The sequence below is a fragment of the Netta rufina genome (genome assembly GCF_964035555.1).
Source record: "Netta rufina genome assembly, chromosome: 2".
Lineage (NCBI taxonomy): Eukaryota > Metazoa > Chordata > Aves > Anseriformes > Anatidae > Netta > Netta rufina.
Window position 1 is genome coordinate 151,319,078 of NC_140124.1, and position 24,508 is coordinate 151,343,585.

The 24,508-nt window shown below is 43.6% G+C and overlaps 1 protein-coding gene across 1 annotated transcript; it reads right to left on the bottom strand.

Moving 5' to 3' along the window:
* On the bottom strand, positions 1-23,983 carry ST3GAL1 (ST3 beta-galactoside alpha-2,3-sialyltransferase 1; the record flags this gene model as incomplete). Its single annotated transcript, XM_084281457.1, has 6 exons — positions 1-753; positions 2,685-2,804; positions 5,324-5,369; positions 10,621-10,800; positions 13,989-14,185; positions 23,672-23,983. 6 exons carry the CDS (start codon positions 23,981-23,983, stop codon positions 580-582), a joined length of 1,029 nt encoding a protein of 342 aa, XP_084137583.1. The 3' UTR covers positions 1-579.
* Positions 23,984-24,508: the final 525 nt, after the last annotated feature.

Sequence of the window (24,508 nt, forward strand, 5' to 3'; positions counted from 1 at the left end):
TAGTTACTACTCCAAGCAACTTCAATGCATTTTTGCTCAGTAGGGCATGAAACCAGAAGTAACAGAGGAAACTGAAGAGATGTTTCATAAAGAAGATTAACAGCAGAAGTGAATTCATTTCTTTGAGGTAATCCTTACTGTGATGTTCAGAGCTACCCTGGTGGGTGTCAAATCCCAGAACACGTTTTCACTGTTCTTCAAGGATTTCCTGCTTTACTCAAGGAAAGAATGGACACACAAACAGCAGTCCCTGTGCCCAAGTTTCTCCTAATTGCAACAGGCAGGTATTTTGTCAGTAATTCAGGAACCAAGTCGTAGAGCCTAAGCAGTGATTCAGCATGTCATCTATTCCCACAACTGATTGGTAGTTCCCAGCTATCTGTAGATAGGAAATCAAGTGCAGCATGGAAGCTGGTCTCCTTGGCCGAGCTCCCTGCGGTCAGCATTGCAGCAGCGAGACGCTCCGAATCCACCACAGATTCACACTTTCAAACCCAGCTGGCATCCAGATCATCTTCACTGAGCTTTGTTCTGCTGCATGTTGGAAATTGCAGCCCCTACTTGTCCCTGTGGCCAGGGTCATCTGCCCTTGAAAAATTTTATTTTTTCAATGGAGGCAAGAGTCAAAGTTATATTGAACTCAAAATCCCCATCATGGACACCTGTCTGCCGGAAAGCACCAGCTAAAGCATTGTTTTCCCAGTAGTGATGCCAGTGTCCTTTGCTGTCTGCTCCAAAACCGTACACATTCACCTAGGAAGTAAGAGAGAACTACTGTTATGGTCGGGAAAGGAATTGGCCTTCATCTCAAATGTTGAAAATTTTCTCTTGTCTGTCAGTACATCTATAGGCAGTACCACTCGAGGACCTCAGTGCTGTACAAAGTTATTCTACTGCCTGACGTGATACAATCACAGAATAATGGCCCAAGGAACATCATGATGAAGGAACAACACACCCTAAGCTATGCTGAGACCACCACCACATCTGCACCCAGACAGAAGAGGAAATTTCTATCCATGACTTCTTGTTTATTAATATGGAAAACACATTCCTGTTCCCTAAGCATGATGTTTTACCTCAGGAGGTCAGCAACCTAGGTTGGGAATCTCCTCTTTATCAGATTAAGGCCATAAAGAGTAGAAAAATCCTTGGTTTTGTTCCTAGACTTCCAAATAATGACCTATGTCAAGCTCTATTTAGATACTTCATTTTATGGCATGTGCAGTTACTTCCATGAGATCACAGGCAGACGGGCATCGTGTTCTTCGTGTGTGTACTCCTACAGCCTCTCCAGTCCCAACTGCTCATTTACCAATGGCTATGCCTGTCTACTCTGGTGATAAATTCAAAACTTCACGGTTGACTTTTACTTAAACTGGGTGTAGCTATATGGATGGCTTAGAAAGGGTCACAGATCACAAAACAAACACCCCAACCTACACAACGCCTGGACCCACCCAATTACAGTCTGTCTTTAAATTATTTCTGATGATGTCAAAGGCTTGCTCCTTGCCTGCTTGACAGAAACCAGGCTCCACCCAAGCTGCCCATCCTATCTGCCTTGACTATGGTACAGTTTCTGCCAGTGTCATCAGGAGTATTTCTGTTGACATACTTGCATCATCCTCACCAAGCAACACAGGCTAGGGAGACAAAAGCTCTCTTTTAACAGCAGAGCTGTGTCCAGACCAGGAATTTTGCCAGTATTTTGATTTTTCTTCCCCATCTTAAACAAGCCCATGCTTGAGGTATTTTGTAGAGCTGAAATGGCCTTACACTAACTAGCAAAGTCTCTGATCTCCTAGGTGCACCTCATATTACCCTAGCGAGGGAATTTCTTCAAGTAACTCCTGCAACCCAGACATTTACCATAACCTACTGTATAAACCCACAAGCTTGGCAACAGAAAAGGATTTGAAAATAAATCATTTGTATTCTCCGAACTGATTTTTTCAAGAGCTGGTAAACGAAGTTCTTCAGGTGGGATTATGTTTAAGATTTAGATATCCAAGTGGAGGTGCTTGAACATCCACTACAGTCAGTGGACCTTGAGCTCAGAGAGCAGTCCTGCACCCCAAACATCTTGCCAAGTGGTTAGAATCAGCTTCTGGACTCCATTGACCACATACGTAAGACCTCAATGTAGTTGCCCAAACATAAGTGCCATTTGAGATGTCCTTGGACACTCAGGACATCTACTGAAGGTGAGCAGATGTCACACAGGACCAAGGGACTCTCAGTCTCCTGGAGTGGCAAATGGAGGTAGAGGGCATGCCCAGGGCAATTCCAATGCCTTTAGGAGCCCAGTCAGAGAGAATATACTCTGGGCTTCCTCTGATGAGATAGGCACAGAGACACCTAATGCAGACATAGATACAGTTCATATTTAGTCCATATTTAGTCTTTTAATTCCAAATGGACTTCCATTCTTTATGTTTAATTAAATTTCTCTGAAATGCATCTTAAACCCTACTGCTCACAGACATGAAAAAAATCGGTCACTGTCACTTGAGCATATCTGAATGTTACTGAGGACTCTGCAGCTGTCTGAAGAAGTGAATGGGAGAGAAGATGGCAAATAAAGGCTGAGTGACCAGGGCATGTTCCTGGCACCTCAGTGTGCATCAGTGTCCCAGCATCCTCATTTGATACCCATATATCCAAACATAGCCAGACTTTACCTCATCACATACGTGGAGTGCAAATATTACAGAAAGAAGGCCTGTGGAAGGGTATCTCCCATGATTCTGGAGCCAGTTTTCATAGACATATTTCATAAAAGATGGATTGTAAACCAGGATCTAGGCAAAATTAGAAAGATGGATTCATTAGTCAAACACCCTAGGAAAAACAAAACAAAACAAAACAACAACAACAACAACAACATGTAGCATTTCATCCCTAAAGGACACTGTGGGAGGGCAGTGGAGAAGAAAGGCATAATAGGTATTCCCTGAGGTCAAGTGAAAAGGAACTATACAGTCCCATAATTAAAATACATTCAATAATATTTACTATGTGCAATTACGCACAACTTCCTCAGACTCAACACCCCACCTGACCACACTACCGTAAATCCAAGTGATTCATCCTGAAAACAATGGGTATTAGATTGTGCAAGCGAGAAGGAAATTAGGCATCCAGCCCTCCCTTTAGTGCCCTGCTGGTAGCATAGGTGAGCTCTGGGGAGTCTGAGGCCTGAGCAAGGGAAATGTATGATGCCATGCTGTATTTAGGCGGGGAAATATACAAGGAACTGATTTTTCTGCATAGTATGCCAACCATGTCCTGGCCTCTCTTGATTTCCAGGCATAAGGAAACTCGGAGGTCAGGTATAAACTTACAGGAACCCTATCAGGGAGTGTCAGCTACATTTCTCCTGTTTCTCAACATGCTATTTTTTGTTATTTTTTGATTTGATTTGATTTGTTTTTAAGCAAGATGTACATCACAGGTTATCTCCTGGGGAAACTATGGGGACTTCTAATAGAAACAGCACTTAAGATCAAACATGACTGAACAGTGAGTCCAAGGACTGGTGGGAGCCCTTGGTTTCAACCCTCTTCTCTGAATCAGGCAAAGAGAGGCCTTTCCCTCCATGCTGTGTTCATAATTAGAATGACAGTGTTTCAGTGCTATCTGGTTAGCTGCAGGGATTTTTCTTTTACAGAGTCAGAGGTTAATTGCTAATATTTTATCTGAGTGTAATCGCTTCTCAAGGGGTATTTTGCATTGCATGGTGAGGGAGGAAATACAAGATTCTTGTCTCCCTGCTTGGGAAGCTGTTGCATAGCTCCAGCCATACCCCAGGCTGGTGCTATGCAGTTGTGACATCAGTTTAACAACCTGCCATGGAATATCTCATAAGGGTTTTGCAGAGGTTAATGTGTCCATCACCACAGGTAGGGATGAGCTGAGTGATTATTTAGTACCCTACAGAGGCTCACGATTGAAGCACAGGGATATAAACTGCTACTGGTTTAAGGTCTCAGCTGAAGCCTTTGGCAAAACCTGGCCTGCTGAATTAAGAATGTGTTTTAATCTATGATTTTAATGCTCTTGGACTGACATCATACTGTACCAGCCCTTGAGACACTAGGAGCCTGAGCTCCTCTGAAAATAACTTAGAAAAAAGCTGAGAGAATGAGACCTTCATTTTGCTGTAAGGTCTGTGGAAGATGAAACATCTTTAACCTCTCCCTACACAGCCTTCCTTGGTTATGTTAGAACATGCAGCTACAACAACAAAAGACTTTGTATGGTGGCTAAAGGTCCAACACAGGAATGGCCATCCTGCCCAAAGGAAATCCTGTCTCCAGCATTAGGGTATGCCTGTTAAACCACTGCATACTCAGGAAATGAGTTGGGATGCTGCATGAGATAGAGCCTTTTCTGACTGCTGTAGGGTGGGCACTGGGTTTGTCCATCTTTCTTTGGCTTTCTCAGGAAAGTGATGTTCACTGACTGATTGCCCTCTATACATTAATGCTGTGAAGTAAAATAGGTCAGAAGCATTTCTTTAGCCTTGAGGCAAGTGGCATGGCACAGATTACATCCACATTACTCAGTTCTGTCCCTGTGAGAAACATGGAATGTTCCCTTGTTTCTGCAGTCCTCCAAATTTTGCTTGAACATTGCCTGGAGGAGTATTAGTGCACCTGGGATAAAATCAGCCTGGACATGGCCTGAACCCAGTCTCCAGGCTTGCTTAATCATATACAGACATTTATTACAGCTGTGGCCTGTGGTCCTTCCCCAAGAGCCACTGATACCATAATCATGAGTTCTTCACTGACTTGAAAACCCATGACTCTATTTGTTCAGAGTTCACTTAGTTCCTTATTACAAGGAACTTACCCAGGAATAAGAAGCATCCTTGGTGATCATATAGTCAAATCATTTTTAAAAAGCTCCAAAGGTTTTCCACAGCTCAGAGTGTCCTTACATCTAACAGACTGCAATGGGAGGGAGCAGAACAACTGCTGTGGAGAGTGAGCACCGCTCACCAGTGGAGCGCCTTAAATCTCCCTGAGCAGTACCAGAGGAAGCAAGGCAACCTTCAAAACAGAGGTTACGCAATGACATAGTCACAAGAACAGTTTCTTCCCAACCTCAATTATTTAGTGAATGACCAATGCCCTTAATGGCACACAGGAGCTCAACCTTTAGCCTTGTAAAGGGTGTGAATTTTGAGTGTAGTTTTTATGAATGTCAAGGACTTCCTTGGATTCTTGCAGTCTCCCACAGAGGCAAAAGATCTACACCAGATCAGCAGAACAAATTAATCAGCAGAACAAATTAACAGACCACCATTTCTCACCTTTTCTTTTTTGACTTTGATTTTCCGTGGAACTGGAACATATGTGCTGTTAAAAGAAAAAAAAAGGAAAAAAAGTGGTGAAGATTAGTAAAAGCCCAACATATTACTATTTTTATGTATTCTCAGAGAAAGAAGGAATATTCTTCAGGTATAGTAATACATTCAAAAGATTTGAAAGTAAATAGTTTTCATTAAGTAGTTGGAAAATGAGGCTGCAATTAAGTAATACAGCATGGAAAAGCTGAGCTTTCACTGAAGCACAGCTTAAAGGAAGATATTACATCTTTTAATATTCAAGGTACTTATTGACAGTAGAACATGAAGGATTTAGTTGACTGTATACTATACAGTCATAGAGCCCCTGACTTCCAGTTCTTGGACCATCCCTGTTGCAGCTTTTGCATGTTGATGACTGAACAGCTTTCATTTAATTTCATGGCAGAAAAACCTTTTCCCACCAGGGGGAGACTTTTCCTCTCCTAATACTTAACTACCGCATGATTTTTCAGAATAGATGGTAGCAGAGTTCCTCATGTCTGTGGTTGTGTGCAACTTGGGCATCCCAGTATGCAGCCCCTCGCCAGCAAGCTATTCCCTGACTGCCGAGAGGGATGTGGAAGGCTGCCAGCAGTTCCTAGCACAAAAATTCCAGGTCATACCTTATGACTGGGTTGAAATCATGAGTCATGCCTTGAAACAAAAAAGTCTTTAGTTCCTTGTGTCCCATGAACAGCACATGCTCACACAGCTCATCGTGAGTGCTGTAAAAAATTCTCCTTGAAGCTGTTTCAAGTAGGAAAATTCTGGTGAACTGGTCTTGTAACTGGAGTTTATCTCAAAATATACCCTGCATACTTTTGGGGCAGGTTGTAACCCTTCCATTAGTTTGATCTAAATGTGTGTTTTTTATGTATGATCCTATCAGTGAGGTTTTATACCTCTTTGAACCATCGATCATTTGAAACATTAGCCTAAGTCTTCACAGACCTAGCAATGTCCTCATTTCCTTAGGTACTTCACCTGTGATGCCTGCCCTGGGCTGGTTGTGGTGGGAAAGGTGATAAGTGGGTCCCAGTCCCCGCAGATGTGATACGGGACGTGTCAGGTTTGGCAGGGCTAATGGAGAAAGGGACATCCATGCAGACTTGTTAGTCTGCCCTCAGCAAATCTCATGCTTGCCTTTAGTTTCCCATGCCTAACTTTGGTTAGCAAAGTCAGTAGATTTGGTGATCACATGTCCTTTTTTAAGGTTAAGAAGACAGGAAGGGTTTCCTTGCTGGCAAAATCTCTTCATTATTATATAAGCAAATAGTTTTTTTCTAGAAAGGTGATATAGAGGAAATAAGGAGGGAATATTTCATGGACATCTAGCCAGGTGCAAAAGAAGCATTCATGATAATATTTGCAGATGGCTCTAATCCAGCCATGAGACTACTGTAACTCATCAGATGGTAAGTTAGTCATGTTAATCATGGGATTTTTATTTATTTATTTATTTATTTATTTCAGAAGCAATCCTTAAGTCCTGCTGTAACTTAGCTTCAGAATTACATACAACTGCATTGTATACTGGCATGCTACTTAAAAACAAATTCAGACCTTTGCTGCTAAGGTAATGTAAAATTTGGGCTGCCAAGAAGGCAGAAGGTCATTATCTCTTCGAGACTGGATCAGACTTACAGACCCACTCTGAAATTGGACATCCATCAATCAAATGGGATAAGTCTGAGAGAGTCATTCAGCTATCGATTATATCTAATACTAAGGATATCTGCTGTTTGGCTTTTCTTTTGGACAGTGAAGAAAAATGCATGAATTAATACTGCTGTGAGGTAAATAAGATAAATCACAGATTTTGAGTCTCAGGAAATTATTAATTCAATTGAATAGAATACAGAAAATCAAACATTGTATAGAAATCTAACGAATAGGAATGCTTGTCTTTCTATACAATGAGTGCACTTAGGTTGTGGTTAACCTGACCTCATCTGACACTGTGCAGTGTCTTCACAAGACCTGATGGCCATGCAAGTAGGTGTAAGGTGGTGAATATTTCTTCTCTTCTAAAATAGAAGTTTCAGATGGGTTTTATTTTTATTTGATCCTTTCTCCCTTTCACCAATGTACAGTCAGTAGTTTCTTTATGCACTGTATCTGACATTGTGTTTAATGTCTCCTCATAGGTTTCTACCATTAGTCTAAATTTATGTGTAATGTATTGTTATGATTTGTGTTTATGATTGTCTTGTTTTATTACCCCAGCATGTGCTAGCTTATTAATTATGCAATTTTCCTCAAAATCTTAAAACACCGGTATTTCTTCTATGTGGTAAATACACGCTGATTTATATCAGATGCTTACCAAGCCCATGTAGACAATCTAATTATAAATCTATATCCTGCAACTTATTAAGAAAAGATATTTTTCCATTCATGTGCGATTTCTAATTATTCCTGTGACTGCCTCGTAGGCAACCAGTTATATCTTCCAGCCACGCTAAGGCTCACTCAACTTCACCACTGCAGTCCACTTGCTGTGACCTCTGAAGTGCAGTGAATGGCTTTGCAGTCTGGGCACAGAGCACAATGATGGAAACACGGGTGGGTGATGGTGGCAGCAAATGGCCTTCTGCAGGCTTCCTGACACAGGCATGGATTTTACAAAGATGCAGGAAGAGGTTTCACTGAAAGGCTGCTGCTGGCAGCTGGGGGCTTTCCCTAAATTCCAATAGCATTTGGATCCAGGCTTAAGGGCAGAGCTTCTCAACCTTTTTTATCAATACAGCTTATAAAAGAAAAAAAAAAAAAACTAAGCTTTGCAAAAAAGGTCACTGATATTTTTTAGCTGATTTTCCAAGTGGGCTGATTTTTCTGAGTTATGAGTGTGTTCAGAGGATGGATTTTTTTTTTTTTTTTTTTTGTGACAACTTATGATTGGACATATTAAGGGCTGGTGACAAAAAAAAAAAAAAAAAAAAAAAAAGAATGTTAATAAGAAGCAAAGAGAATCTAAAATTAATTTGCAAGGAAGAAAATTTAAAAAAATAATTAAAACTCCATTTGTTGTCCCATCAAAAAGTTTTCTTTAAAAACAAGAAGGTCTAATCCTCAGTCAATAGAAACATACTTTTGCAAGGTTTTCATCTTCTGAGACTCTGAAATTGGGAAAAAAGTTGAAATGTCTTGAAATACTTTTCTGTGGAATAACTTAATCTGCTCTGCTCTTTCTGTCTATGTGTAGCAATCCCACATGGCTGTGGCTTTAGAGCCAGCAGATAACCTCACACACAGTACAAATGTCATACATTTCATTCTCTGAATTAGGAAAAGCCATCTTATAGGGGGAAAGAAAATCTGCTAGGAGGCATCCAGAAGAAACATATGCTTTGTTCGTATTTCAAATTCTGGTGCAGCCAAAATATATATTAAGCAGCACAGCATTTCATTATGAAAGCACTCATAAAGAACAGAGAATAAATATCAGTGCAGCACATTATTGCCAGGCAAAACGTGCTAATTTAAGGCTAGGGCACACAAGTGAGAAAGGAAACAAGGGTGCCTCCTCTGCACAGCTGTCAGTCACCATGTGCCACAGTCCTGAGACACCTTCACACTGGCACAGCAGAGATGTTGCCCTTCTGTTGTGGAGAGGTTGAGCAGAAATTCGTGGTTTTTATCTGGGTTTTCAGAGGCAAATGCAGGGATGAGGGTCTGAATGGGAAAAGAAGGAAAAAGCCAGCAGAGGACACTCAGTGTCACTCTCTGCCCTCCATCTACGGGGCCAAACCACAATGATCCCAAACACTCCCTCCCACTTCATCGCCATTCCCCACTGCAGGTCCCTCGACTGGACAGGGGAGATTTGCCTTTTCCTCACTTGGAACAATTGTTTGTTTGTTTGTTTTCCCTGAAGGCCCATCCTGCGGAGTCTGTGGTCACACTGGGGCGCTGAAGCCCAGCACACCAACACAGCCTGCTGTGATGGGCAGAGGCAGGCCGGGATGAGCCGTTTCCAGTGCTCGCTCTGCTCTGGGCCCTATGGCCCTGAGTCACACACAGGAGGAAATGCTACTTTTCCCAGGAAGGGCGGAGGCAGGATTGTTTCTCCTCTATTGAAAACACTGGAAAAGATCCAGACAGTTTGGGTAACAGCCGATAAGTACAGTCAAGCCTTCATTTTCCATCTCTCTCTGCTGCAACCTATCCCGAAGGCCCTCTCAGCCCCGCAATTAGCCCCAGATCTGATCCTAACACATCCCTCAAGCACTGTCCCCCCCTGTACATTTGAACTCTGATATGGGTTTGTGCCAGAGCACCTGGACCGGAGATCATTTCCCACCAGGAAATTAAAATCACACCAGGCAGACAGCTCGAACCGCGGCTTTGCTCTCCAAAGCAGGCTGGAGGGAAGGGGAGAGAGGCCGAGCTGGAGAGGAGGAACTGAAAGGCTCTGAAAGGGCTCTCCAGCCTGAGAATGAGTCTCAGAGTAATGCCTCCCTTTTGTTCCTTGTGTCCTGTGAATAAAATAATGATCTGGCATGGAGCTAGCTCACTGATAGATGGGCATAGCTCTGTTCAAATAAATGCTTCAAGTCTTGAGCGTTCAGGGCCTTCCTGAGAAGACAGGGGAGAAGTAGGTGTCTTTCGACTGGAAATGATGCACCGAGCTCCTGTTCGACCTGCCCATGGGAGGAATCTCTGTATGGATGTCTTAGTGCCATGCTTCTGCTCATGAGCAGACTTAGCATCCCTCTCTGTCTCTTCGTCCCCTTCTGCAAGCATGATAATGTGTATTGAAGGACTGTTTGGCCACCAACGTGTCACAGGTGGGATAACCTGGCTCTCTAAGAATATGTTGAATGAATAACACATCATATGCCTGATTCTGCAGGTGGCTTTCTGCAGGCTACCACTGGGTATGGGCACACTGGCTGCACACACTTTACTCCCAAGGGACCAGAGAGGGGGGTGGATGAGCAGAAACCCAAAATGAAGCACAGAACCCCAAAGCCCAGGAGGCTGATGCTCAAACTGGCTGAAGCAAAATCTGTCCCATTCATTTCTCTGAGATTGATGTGTGGGGCCAAGGATCTTCACCTCAAAGACTGCACTATAACATTACACTTTTCTTAGAAACTAAGTGTTCAGGACTAACCCCTGCTCTTAAAGGAGTTGTAAAGCTCCTCTAGGCTTCATCAGTGGGGATTTCCCCAGTTTGGGCTTTTCTTTCCAACAGCAATAAGAGGTGAGTGGCTCCCACCCTTTCAGCCCACACACTTGGGGCTCCTCTTACTCACAAGTTAATAGTGCCTGTGGTGAGAGCTGTGACAATCCAGCGCAGGTCCAGGGTTTTGAAGGGGATCAGGATCATGCTCACGTTTTCTGCCAGCTCTTTGTAGCTCTCAGGGTAAACAAAGTGGTGAGTGGTCTTGCTCCCGACATCTGACTCGTAGCCAACGGTAGGGGCACGGTTCATTCTACAGCCAAAAAATAAGAAACAAGAAAGTGAGAAAGTGGGATAGGAATTAAGTAGGTACAAATATGTGATTTTTCCCCACATCACTTGCTTGAGGTGGCAGGAATATTCTCCCATGGCTAAGGATAGTGCTGTATGCAGGCTCTTCAGCGTGTAGGGGTCCTCAAGCAGGCTGAAATGACCATCATCCATAGTGGATAAATTAAAAGTAAAGAAAAAAAAAAAAAAAAAAAAAAAAACTAGGCTTTGGTGTGTAATTTTGTCTGTCTGCAAAGCAAGAGTCTCCCTGAGCACGTCCCTGAGTTCTCTTTACAGTCAGCAGAAAGCTAGCTAATAGAGCAGTGAGCCCATCACATCACAGCTTCTCTCCCTAATGCTGTGGCCTCCAGTAGGTGAGAAAAATATTGCTCTGAAGTCAATCAACTTGACTCCTTGCAGTTTCATTCCCCCTATCTGTACAGGTGTTCTTGAATGTCTAGGGTGCAGGTAACAAACCATGTTACGTTTGATGAGAAGCAGAAAATATTCCTTATGTTTTTTCCACAGGACAGTGCCCAATTCACAGTGACAAATGCAGGATTTGCTGCTGACATTTTATTTCCTCAAACCTTACTTTGTAGTACCTCCCCCAGCTTTGACACATCCATTTTTGCAATAAGGAGCATTCAAAAATCAGCCTCAAAGCCTGATGATATCTGCTTTAGACCCAGTATGGAGACCTGCCCAGGGCTCACCAGGGCTCAGTCAAAGCAAGCTGAGCAAACGGGGCTACTTTATGTTGGATATATAAGGGGACTGGGAACAGAGGGGGGGTTCTGAACTCAAGACTGCAGGAACACCTCTGTGCTTGTGTTTGCTCCTGAAAGTAACTCTGGGGGGCATGACCACTTCCAATCCTGATGCATTAGCTCACTACTGGCAGAGATTGACATGGTTCTGTGGTGCAGCATAATGCAGATTAGAGAACCCCAATGTGTGACTGACCTTGCATGTCTCCATGGTGCAACACCAGGAGAAACACTCAAGTTGGCTCTGAGAAAAATAGGGTTTTTCTGAAGCTCATGGGAGTTTCCTGGAGTTTCCTTCAGAGCCATTAGCTCAGCTCCTGGCAGAAGCCCAAGGAGGGCAAGGAAGGGATGTAGCTGATGAGATGATGTTCAGCATCATCCACAGCTGGACAACATACTGCTGTGGTCACTGCTAACAGGGAGGTGAAGTCACTTCAGCAAGTTAATGCCAGGCTGTGTTACTGCAGTGCTCCCCCAGGTGAATTAGTTAAGTTTCTTCTAATTCCCTCAAAAGGGATCTATTAGCATAGGTAGAACATCCTGCAGGCCTATGTGGACTTGTTATTGAGTTGGTCACTTCCCTGCAAGCTTCAGGGGTCCTCACTGTATGGTGTAGAGATACTCTACAAAGCTTGGAAATTCCTACCTTTTTTTCTGGAGATTGCTCAGCCTGAAATATAAGATCCAGGGCATGCTTTCTGTCAGGACAAAGCCAAGGGTGGCATCTTGGTTATGGTACACAGCCTGCCCTGGGGTCTGTGTCCCTTCCCCACCATCTGCAGCAAGGGCTGGCCATGCAGCATGACAGAAGGCATGGTCACACACAGTCTCAGCGGGAAGGACTGGGATTTCCCTTTGTCATGAAAACAGACAGTTAAACAAATAAAAGTGGCCTGGAACATGGTGTTTGGAAGGAAAAGTATCACCTCACACTCGCTGGCTCTTTCCCATGCTTGGCTCTATTGCCAGAGCACCTGCAAGTGAATTATTGGGTCACCAGAGATTTTGTTTGTTGGATTAGCACAAGGACAAGTTACCTTCTCTGCACAAATTCCCACGATAAATCCTAAAACCTCGTGACATCTATTCATATCTGGCTTGAGACTGCTAAACTAGAAATCAGAGACTGGCAGGTTAAGTTCCAAATCACAGAGAGTTTCTCCCTTGCCAGGGATGCACAGCTATGGGGAGGGTAAAACCTCAGAGCAGAAACACACATATAAGTTTGAATAGTAACTTAGTTACTATTCAAAAAAATCCCCCTTGTCAGGCTTTCCTTCCTGAATCTGGAAATGTAGGCCAGGCAAGATGAGAAAGTCCATGCAGGAACAGGGCAATCTCCATAGCAAGGGATGCAGAGTTAAGTATAGATGCATCTCTGCTGCCCCACACTTGAAACCTGCAGGGTTAATGACTCTTTGCTTCCCTTCATATATCTGAAGATTTGGTTGGCTGACTGCTTCTGGGGAGGTACTTATTGCTGAGAGCAGGGCATTCAACTGAAGCAAGCAACTCCTGAAATGATTCATCATGCACATTTACGTACCCAAGCCACATCAAAACCCAAGAAGCCTAAGGTGGTCTAACAATTCAAATAATACTAATCTTCTGTTGATTCACTTTCAGTTTCAGCACGCAACTAAAGATTATGTTGTTTCTAATAGCGTAATCTCACATACTGTATTTTCAGTAGTAGTCCTTGCATTCCAGACCCTCTGACCTGCCTGCATTGCTCCCCATGTGCTGCACTGGCAACTGTGCTGTAAAGATGGAGAATGTGTTGGACCACTGTCTTTAAGAGTTTCTCTGACAAATTTTCAAGGTCAACTTAGTTGACCCAGATACCTTGGTTGCCCTCTGGGCAGTTATCTCTGCCTACCTAGTGTCGTGTTTTATTTCAGTGGGAAAAAATAGCCAAGTACTGGCTAACAAGTAGCTCTAGCCATCCAGTTGTCTCCTCCCTGCTTGTCAAGTGACTTTGGCCTTCCCACCTTACCATTGCTTAAGAGTGAAACACTGCAAGAAGGTCAAATCTGACACAGTCAGTTTTGTGTGCAGAAGATCACTTGAGAGCACTAGCTGTTTATATAATGTTTATCCAAAATTATAGCTTTTTCAGGTGTGTTTTTTTTTTTTTTAATCACAAGCAATTCTGAATGGTTAAGAGTAAGCTACAGTATCAACACCTACTTAAACCCAAGAGATGTCATATTTTTCTTCCAAGCTAAAACATGAGGCCATATCTCCAACGCATTAAGGAGCATAAAATATAGCTTAGATTGGACCTAAGAAGCAGATTTCACTAGATAGCCCCTGAAACCTTGCTTGCCAATTTATCCCGAAAAACACCAGTGAAACTCAAACAACAGAGACACCTGGAGCTGAGGTGGTGCCCACTTACCTGAGCACAAAGTCATGGGAGTCAATCTCTTGGCCATACTGAGACTGCCGAAGGTTCCCAGAGTTGCCCACGACGGCACACCGTCTGCATGTTAACGTACCTCGCTCCTGCAGTGGGTCCCCATCTGCAGGAATGATCCCAAACAGTTCCTTGAGAGTGTCATTAATATTCTTTGGAGATTTCTCTCCTTGCAGTTTCTGTTGGGGAGAAAAATCACTCCAGGTTACCAATATAGCTAGCTTTTCTGTGAGCAAGACAGCTTCAGATGTCTTCTCAAAGACCACTCTTGCTCATCTTACTGCAGACAACGTCTCCTGTGGTGCATGCTACAAGGCTTTTGGCTGGGAGCAGAAGTATGAAGTAAAAATATGTAAATCCTGTCCCATTAACTTTTTTAACCTGTTTTCCCTTTTCTACTCTTTTTCCTCAGATTGCCTCACCTCCTTGGTCTCTACCTAGCCACAGTGGACCAGATCACACATTCTCCAGGCTGATCCTAACAGAATAAATGTCCTTCAGGTGTCTACAAGCTTTGTTCCACCTTGGACCACATATCTCCTGTTAAGACGTGTATAAGATTTCTTTTAACCTTCCTATGAAGGACAAAACAGCCTAAGGGAACCTGATGGAGCACAGAAATAGGGCTGAGCCAGCTGGGGTAGCCATGGACACCCTTCCCACAAATTTTGGCTTTTGACAGAAGTGGGAGTGCGAGATCTCACTACTGCTGTTCCGGACTATGGAGGAACCAGCCACTAGTGCAATAGGAAACTGTGTTAAAGTAAAGTTAGCTTTGACAATTGGAGATGTAAAACCAGCTAAAAAAATCCTCCAGGATGAAGAAAACCACCCCGGACCTTGGTCATTGTGCCTGTTGCCATGGAGGGAAACTCTTTTGTAGCAACTCTGTGGTGCATGGTGGAAACAATGGCTGGATGGTGAAGGTGCAGGCAAGGTGCAGGGCAGGTGATGGTGAGACACTCCCTTTCTGGGAATCTGCTCTCTGAGGGCAACTAAAAATGTTGGGGGTGCTAGCAGACTCACTTGAAGCCTTGCCCACACTTGTCATGGTGCTGCTTGCTTGCAAAGAGGAGGAAAAGTTCCCAAAAGGAGAACGGCTCCAAAGAGAGCATCTGTTGAAAGGCTCTGCACTTGCTCTGAAAGCTCAGGTCAAGGAGTGACAAGGATGGAGGGAGGAAAAACACCTTTTCCCATGACTGCCAGCAACAGCCTGGGGTAATTTGGGTTTAGTTTCCGATGTATTTCTCTCGCCTGCACCAGGAATTGTTTAATTTGCCGTCCTCTCTCTCTTACACACAAATATATATAGACCTGTAAATTTTATTTGGTCAGCTAAATTCTGTTATCTTTGCAGACCTACGTCAAGAAACCTTATTTGCACTGAATGGAACAACAGGTCCATGGATCTCAGCGCTGCAGGACAACACTGGGGTCAAGAGCTAAGAACAAAGAAATGTTACCTGCAAGAACTTAACCTTCCTGCTAACCCTTCCTAACCTATATACTCATGTACAGACTGCACAAGGTGGTCTTCTGTTAAAAGTAGTCAGCACAAAACTCTTGCTGGGCTGAAGTTATTAAGCAGCTGTTATTATCTTGTCCTGTTTTTCCTCTGCTGTAGCTGAAGCTGAGCACTGGCAGAGGCAAGATAAAGGGCTTGGGTTACCACAGCTCTGAGTCCATTGGGCAGCGCTGGGAACTGACACCAGTCATGGCATTGCCAAAATAGTCATTGCCTTCTTCCATATATATTAATAACAAGCACAGCTCACCCCCTTACTTCATGTCATTCCTTCAACTTACTCTGAGGGCAGCCCAGAAGAAAAGCCAAGTCAAGCAATCAATGGTTGTACATAAATCAAAAAGGTAATGAGGATGCCCAGACAACCACTGTCATTGTTACCACATATGTCAGTATTCAGTGGATGGCTCAATTGTTTAATCGCAAAGGGTTATTTTCTCCTAAATTTGCATGTATGATGATGCTACAAACACATGTTCATACATCTACACTTGTGTGTTCTGTATAAATCCAGTCTAAATTATTTTCAAAACTACTCTGAATATAAGAAAACCACTTCATGGTATCCTAATCCTTCAAAATAAACAGAGATTTTTCATAGATACCACAGAGAGCAGCATGTGTATAATGCAGAAAACTCCAGCTTTGTCAGAAGTAGCTTGTTTTGAGTTATTTGTGTATACAAATGTGCACACACCATGTACATACTCTCTCTGTAAAAGCTGATCTGAATAACTGTCATTAAGAAATGAAAGAGAAAACTATCAAACATGCTTCAAAACACTTTTAAGAACACAGTTATTCTGGAGAAAAAAAAAAAAAAAAAAAAAGTATTCTTGAACTGGTTTTACCTGAAATTCAGATGTGGAAGGTCATTTTCAGAAAATCCTAAGAATTTGAGCTCTCTTTTTAAGTTAAATTGCCTTTTCAACCAGAATGATAGCATCAGTAAAGGAAAGGAACTGGAGTATTTACTTTTGTTTGATGCATGAAAATGATACGGAGCATTATCATGGATAGGCACCCCCATTTGCACAGAACTGGGATCTGAGTTTTCCTTCTGTTATGCTGCTATCAGTTTAGAGTAACTGTATTGCAACCAAATTAAAACATGGTCACCAACACCAGACCCTCAATTGTACAGAATTTTTCCAGCAGAGATTAGTACTGACATCAGAGATTCCATCAAAGACCTTAAATAGGTTGAGGATTTTGTGCTGAACGTCTATACAGTAAGACACCAGTCCCTCACTTATTAAAAGTGCTGTTTTCATTTCCGCAGTGATTATCTGATTGGACTATATTTTTCAAGCCTAATCTTCAATCAGAACTGATAAGTCTTTCTTTGACTTTTCTGCAGTATGGAGCAGAACAGGCAGTAAAGATGTTTAACTCCAAGACAGATCTCTTTATAAACTTTAGACGTAATGTGCAGCCAGTTCCTTATTGCACAATGTTTACTTGACTTCTTGAAGAAGTCCATTTTAATAGCATTATAATTACAAGCCAATTATAGTTCACTTTCCCACGCCAAATTTTTGTCCATTTTTTTTTTTCTTTGAGGATTTTTTTTTTAACAAGCTCCTGCCAGTCCGGCATTTCCCATAAATGAACAGCAGTGCAGAGTAAAAGTCAGTCTGTGTCATGCAAGAAAAAGCCACACCAAGCCATGGCGGTGCAGAAGGCAGCACAGTGTCTGTTTGGTGCCACCTGGCTCTGCAGATGTGTGCCAGGGATATGGATACAGCTACTGGAGTAGGGTTTAAGTACACCTAAATACCTGACCCCTGTGTCCTGGGTGAAATAATTGTATTTCTCAGAAGTCTTTGCAATCAACAGCCATGTGCAGTAGTGCAGTTTAAGCTCTTGCCCAAGTCTGAAAGGCATCTTAACCTGCCTTGAGTCCACATAAAATACCACTTAACACTTCAGCTCTATATTTGTCTGGCACTTGAGAGCCAGCTTTTCACCCTACATTGTTAAAAATAAAATACTGAGTCCAGATTGAGAAGTTTCCTAATTATTTTAACAGGGAAGACACACTCTTAGCTTTAAAAGTCCCCACTTCACATCCAGAGGTTTTCCAGCCTGTTTTATATTTTCTTATTAGAAAAAAAAAAAAAAAAAAGCTCAAAGTTTACATAGTTCCTTCTTTAATCCATGAACAGCTTTCTGAGGAAAAACTTGTTGCTCTTTCTCACACCACACTGTGCACACCTCCTTTAAGGATGACCACAGACCTTGGGATTTGTTGCTTTTATAAGCTTCTCAGAAGGTTTCCCAAGGCTCTCCGGTACCATCACACCACCAGTGATTGCCAAGAAGCAATACCCAAAGCTCAGCTAAGGGGATGCAAGGGGAGGATGTGAATTCAGCCAAGGCTGCTCAGAGCTAATTGCTTGGAGCAGTGAGGAGGAAGATAAAGTCAAGAGAGCTTGGAAAGAAAGCTCTCCTGGTGCCTGTACATCCTGCATCCAAGGACAAGTTTGGCTCTGTATTAGATACACCTTCAAGATTCCAATGTATCAGCACATAGAAAATATCCTGCTTAACCCATAATCATCAGTGCAGTCTGGATGCAGAGGAAAACATGTCAAGCATGGACTGAGACACAACCTGTGTGGTGGACAGGCGTAGGTGTGGGTCTGGCAGCAGCCAGCACTGCTGGGGCTGCCCTTCTGCGAGCATGTGGCCAGGCAGCCTGGGGAAGCTGGTGTAGCAATAGAGTTTTGTCATGGCTTCTCCGTTTTTTTAACTGTTTTCAAAAGATAAAGAGAGAATAAAACCCCATGAGAACCTCTTTTGCACAGCTACTAATTGCCTTGCTGCAGCGGTTTGGAGGCATTAACACTCAGGAAGCACTTCTCAGCTATAAAACATTGCACAAAGATTAATCCTAGCACGAGCTTGGTGGGGCAAACACAGGTAATCTCCATTTTGCAGACCAAAGGAGAGGTTAAAAGGAGACCATCAATTTTACAAACATCTCCTTGGTCTGGAAAATATGACATTATTATTGTTACACTTAATGTCCTGCAATTACTATACATCAAAGAGATTTAGGGGAAAAATATAAGGGCTTTTAAGTGTTTGTGTTGGCTTTGTGCAATGATTTGTGTCTGTCAGAAAACATGCATTCTCAAGTACGAATGTAATGTGCACGTATTATGTAAATAACACACACTTGCTTGAAACCAAGCAGGATGGCACTAGGTGGGACTGGGTATGTAGCAGGCACTGGGACTGAATTTGGCACTGCCTTCTGCAGGAAACACGCTGCCTTCGGGGTGCTGAGCCCTTGGTTTTGCATTTAAAGTATCACAGATAGTGTCCCAGTTTTAAAGAAGATTGCCTGTGATCAAAGTAGTCAGGGAAATTTTCTACAAAGAGCATTCAAAATGCACAAGTCAGGTGCCAAGTAGCTCTGATACTGTCTTAAAAATAAGTGCAGCTTCAGCTTCCATGACTTCCCCAGTGCACGTGTTGGGGATGCCCTTTTATTTGCCATCTGGTGAGAAAAACTTTAAGCCATATATTATGTTTTGTTGTTGTTGTTGTTGTTGTTTGTTTTTTTTTTTTTTTTCTCCTACAACCATAAGGCCTAAAAGCTAACATTTTCTTTTAGATATGCTAATGACATGGCCCCAAGAGCTTTCTTTAAAAAAATAAAAATAAAAATAAACCCCCTCAAATATTATAACTCAAGATAAAAATTGTTGTAACATGGTAGTTTATGAACAATGTTCTGCAGATAAGATTGCCAGGGAACCCTGAGCCTGATTTTATTTTATTTACCACAGCTTTAATCCATCAAGTTCCACAGAGTTGTTTGGGATTGAGAACAGCAGGTTCCCATCTCATGTTTTTTGTACTTTCTGACCACCAAAAACAATGCAGAAAACCACTCAGAATAAAACAAGAAAACTATAAATAAATGCTATGCCACATTACAGCATATAATTTTTGTCCTGTCCCCTTATATACAGGTTACTGAATTCATTGGAAGCGTCTACAGCGTTTGTTTCATAGAATAACAATGGAAAACTTGAAGGGGAGCCAGCTCAGGGAGGTGGGAGAGAAAATAGAAAGAAATGCAGCATGTGACATGAGGTGCCGGCTTCCAAAACACTGAGACTCTCACAGCCCCTGAGGTGCATGGTGAGTGAAGGCAGATGGACAGACAGACCGAGAAACACAGGCAGAGGAGAGAAAGAGAGGAGAGAAAGAGGAAGGGCGGAAGGACGGATGGAAGGAAAGACGAAAGGAAGGAAGGAAGAAATGAGATGATTTCTAACAAGCTGGTTACAATCTGCCATTTTAATTGCAGATCACTTCCAATTCCACTTTAAGACACAAAAATCACAGAGCATCTGCAGGGGTGTACCTAGGAGGAGAATTTGGGCCCCTGTTTGTAAACCAACTGAATTACTTCTCAAGGTAGAGTTTATCAGCTGTGTATACTTGAGCAAACTAAAAGCAGTTACAGCCCTGCCAAGAGTCCCCTTGTTTCCGTGATCACAGGCACAACCATGTAGATTTTTTTGACCTTCAAAACACCAGAAGATTTCCCCCCAAAAGGCCATATCCCACCCAGCTGGCCATATGTGCTCCAAATGCACCATGAAGCTGCCTGGCGGGCATGTGAAGAGTTGCAAGGAAGTGAAACCACCCAGTCCTTTGGTCTCAAAAATCACTTCATATCAAATACCTATCATTAGACTCTGAAATCACCCATGGTTTTTCTAGAAGAGGAGGGATCCTGACACTAAGGGACCATTTGGCTGAATAATTCCTATTCACAAATACAGCAAGAGGGTTGATGAGAAGGGAGAGCAGACTGAGCTTGGTAGACCAAGCTGTCCAGCAAGGGCCCTGCATGTGTTTGGTCCATATTACGTGGGTCTTGCCACGACACCAACGTCATAGCCTTATAACACATAGCTCCAGTCACCTTCATCTCAGTTACAGCATAACAAATCCATCATGCTGTCTGGAGTCAGTCCCACAAGCCAAAATGAAGCTTAAACAACAATTAGCATTTTCAGATCTCCTCATGCCTCATTTTTAAGTACAAATGTAGTAAAAAGTCACAGATTACTGAGTTAGCAAAGCAGGCAGCAGTAAAACATGGCCACGAGCAGTGTTTTAAGATTGACAGAAATCTCTGAACCACTTTGAAGAGGAGACTAAAAAAGAATGTCAAAAAAGGATGTATCTGGGAATTACCAGCTGTACAAATGACTCTGACTGTCTCAGAAAGGGTCACCCAAAGTGGTTACAATGAGGAGCTGAGGCCATGTCATGCCTTAGTTTACCCACCACGACCAGCTAGAGGAGACAGGGCTCTTTTGCCATCTAATCTAGATAAGGGCAAGTATTTTCATTAAGTGGCTAATTTCCCTTAAGCAATGCAGTTTTAGGGGGACACCAAAATATTTCATCTGTTCTGGTTGAAAATAAGTTCTGGCTGAAAAAAATAATAAAATGGTGGAGAAGTGGAGAAATCTTCTGAGATTTACTTTTCCCATCTAAGAAAAAGCTGCTTTGATTTTGTGTTCCGAAGTAGTGTATTCCCTTTGAACTTGACCTGAATTTAAAAAATGAAAGAAAACACTAAAAATAGGGTTAGACAGCCCTGAAGTTAATGGACAGCCTTTATATAGGGAAACAAACAAACAAACCACTTTTGGCTGTCCTAAAGGTCTCTAATCTTTCATGTAGCTGAAAAAGAAACAACCCTCCTCTCCAAAAATCTGTTTCAGGTTGAGTTAATGATAGATATTTGTGCTTTTTTTTTTTCTTTTCAGTTTCACGACAAAAAGGAGAACCAGAAATTCAGACTTCTGTACTGAAAGTCCCGTTTTTCTTCCTTTTCTAAAACTTTTTTTTTTTTTTGAGAGGGTGCATTCCAACCTCAAACCTGTTTAAAATCAAACTGGGGTCTTATTGCAGAACTTGAGTTTGCCACCTTTCCTTTTCATGAGAAATTTGGGGACCTAAGGAAGAGCATATGGGGGCAACAAGAAAAAACACAATTGACTGAAAATAGCAGTCATGGCCAAAAGGCTGGTGAAAGGATACAACAGCTGGAAGAGGGGAGGCTAATAGCAAAAAGGTGGATATTGTCCTAAAATTAGGATATTATTTAATTAGACACCGGAGTTCACTAGCATCTTTTTTTTTTTTCATGAGGAAATGCAACAGCTGATGGAGTGCGAAGTGATAAAAATCAGATCCAGCCCTGTTCCTGCAGCACCTGATGCCTCCTCTGAGACCTAAGCTCCCCCTGTGTGAGCAAGAGATCCTGCTGGAGGGGTGTCCCCATGTCCCCAAACTCCACATTAAGGGTTGTGGCACAGGAGCCCAAGTTGCGTGTTCAAAGCAAGACACGTGAAACTGATTTTAGTGACAAGGGGGAAAGCACCTCATAATGAAACCATGATTTTAGTGGGAGGCTGCCACCAGTCAAGTCCAGTTGGAGGCCAGTCACTAGTGGCGTCCCCCAGGGCTCGGTGCTGGGGCCGGTCCTCTTTAATGTCTTCATTGATGATCTGGACGAGGGCATCGAGTGCACCCTCAGTAAGTTCGCAGATGACACCAAGTTAGGTGCGTGTGTCGATCTGCTTGAGGGTAGGAAAGCTCTGCAGGAGGATCTGGATAGGCTGCACCGATGGGCTGAGGTCAACTGCATGAAGTTCAACAAGGCCAAGTGCCGGGTCCTGCACCTGGGGCGCAATAACCCCAAGCAGAGCTACAGGCTGGGAGATGAGTGGTTGGAGAGCTGCCAGGCAGAGAAGGACCTGGGAGTGATGGTGGATAGTCGGCTGAATATGAGCCAGCAGTGTGCTCAGGTGGCCAAGAAGGCCAACGGCATCCTGGCTTGTATCAGGAACAGCGTGACCAGCAGGTCTAGGGAGGTGATCGTCCCCCTGTACTCGGCTCTGGTGAGGCCGCACCTTGAGTCCTGTGTTCAGTTTTGGGCCCCTCGCTACAAGAAGGACATCGAGGTGCTTGAGCGGGTGCAGAGAAGGGCAATGAAGCTGGTGAGGGGCCTGGAGAACAAGTCCTACAAGAAGCGGCTGAGGGAGCTGGGCTTGTTCAGCCTGGAGAAGAGGAGGCTCAGGGGCGACCTTATCGCTCTCTATAGGTACCTCAAGGGAGGCTGTAGCGAGGTGGGGGTTGGTCTGTTATCCCACGTGCCTGGTGACAGGACGAGGGGGAATGGGCTTAAGTTGCACCAGGGGAGTTTTAGGTTAGATGTTGGGAAGAACTTCTTTACTGAAAGGGTTGTTAGGCATTGGAACAGGCTGCCCAGGGAAGTGGTGGAGTCACCATCCCTGGAAGTCTTCAAAAGACGTTTAGATGTAGAGCTTAGGGATATGGTTTAGTGGGGACTGCTAGCGTTAGGTTAGAGGTTGGACTCGATGATCTTGAGGTCTCTTCCAACCTAGAAATTCTGTGATTCTGTGATTCTGTGGGCAGCTGGGGCCAGCAAATTCATTTAGTGCAACAACTAGTTTCAAGAAAACCTAAAAAGGGCTTTAATTAGGCAAAATATCAGGATGCTCCTTCTTTCCTTCTGTGCCTTTTCTGAGCTGCTGCCTCCCCGTGACCCACTGCCACCTGTGTGCTTTGCAGACCTGCTTTACGTCACTGCCCACAGCGCATTCCATGCTCATACACAGGGAATGAATCACTTTCTGATTAATCCTGGTAATTATTTACATGTCTCACAGTCGGGAGAGCCCCAGGTGAATTACACACTTCCCAATAAGTTTTCTTTGCTGCCTCAACAGATGGCAGAAGCCCTTTTCAACCACCTGAAGCACAATAATCCAGGTTACGAATCCTAGTCCTAGATGGGAGGAGAAAGCAATGCGGAGATGTGCAAATACCTAGTTCTGATGGGGATTTTTCCAACCTGGAGCTAACGAAGGTGTGCGATGAGTGCCTGAAAGCTAAACAACAGCAAAAACACCCACTCTGTCCCACCTCCGACTGCCTCGTCAGCTGGAACTGCACACGTTTTTGGCAGGAACAGCCTCTTGCTATCTGCTCAGCATCACTGGAAGCCCAGCACCCTCTGTGCTGACACCAGGCTGCATCCAGGCCCACACATGCATGCACGCCTTCCACTTACCAGCCACCACCTGTAGCTGTCTTCTGGGATCAAGGCATTTTGTGAGGTCAGGAAAGGTTGCATAGTTGAATTAAACCTCTGGTCGAACCAGAGGGAATGTCCCGGCTCTGAAATGCAGGTGTTACAGCTACACGGCCTCCTGGGGTACTTGATGAGTTTCCGGACGTGCTCAGAAAACTGTGTGATGATATGTTTAGGATCCCAGGTGTTCGTGGTCACCTGGTGTTTGTAGTTCAGCAGAAATGACGTTACTGTGATGAGCACGAAGGCCAACGTGAACACCTTCAGGTTCCTCTTCCTTACGGTGCCCATGCCTGTGCGCTGGCAGAGCACGAGATGGGCCAAAGCTAAGGCAACAGGGACAGGGCGCTGGTGACACGGCCAGTTACTGCCCGGGGCTCAGGATGGACCTACTAGTACCTCTGTCCATGGGGGGGGGGGAGGCTTGGTTTTCCCCAAATAGGCTGAAAAAAGGCAAAGTTGGGTATTTCCCTTCCCTTATTCACAGTGCTGGCAAATCTCTCCCACTGAGGCTTCAGCGAAGACAGATCCTTGTCCTTCCACGTTCCAGAAGATTTAGAGGGGAGCAATGTCAGCATGAAAATTTAGCTTTTCTGTGTGGGAGCGAGCCATAAATTAAAGGAAGCAAATCACAGAAAACAGAGGATGGCTCTTCTTTTTTCTTTCATTGAAGTTAGTTCACCAAGGATCAGACCAGTCGGGGACGTCCGTTCCAGCAGAGAGACGTGCTTTGATGTCCATTTAAGCCACAGAGAGCTGTTTGCAGCCTGCAGACACACACACGCACACGTAAAAAGAAAGAAAAATAAATGTCAG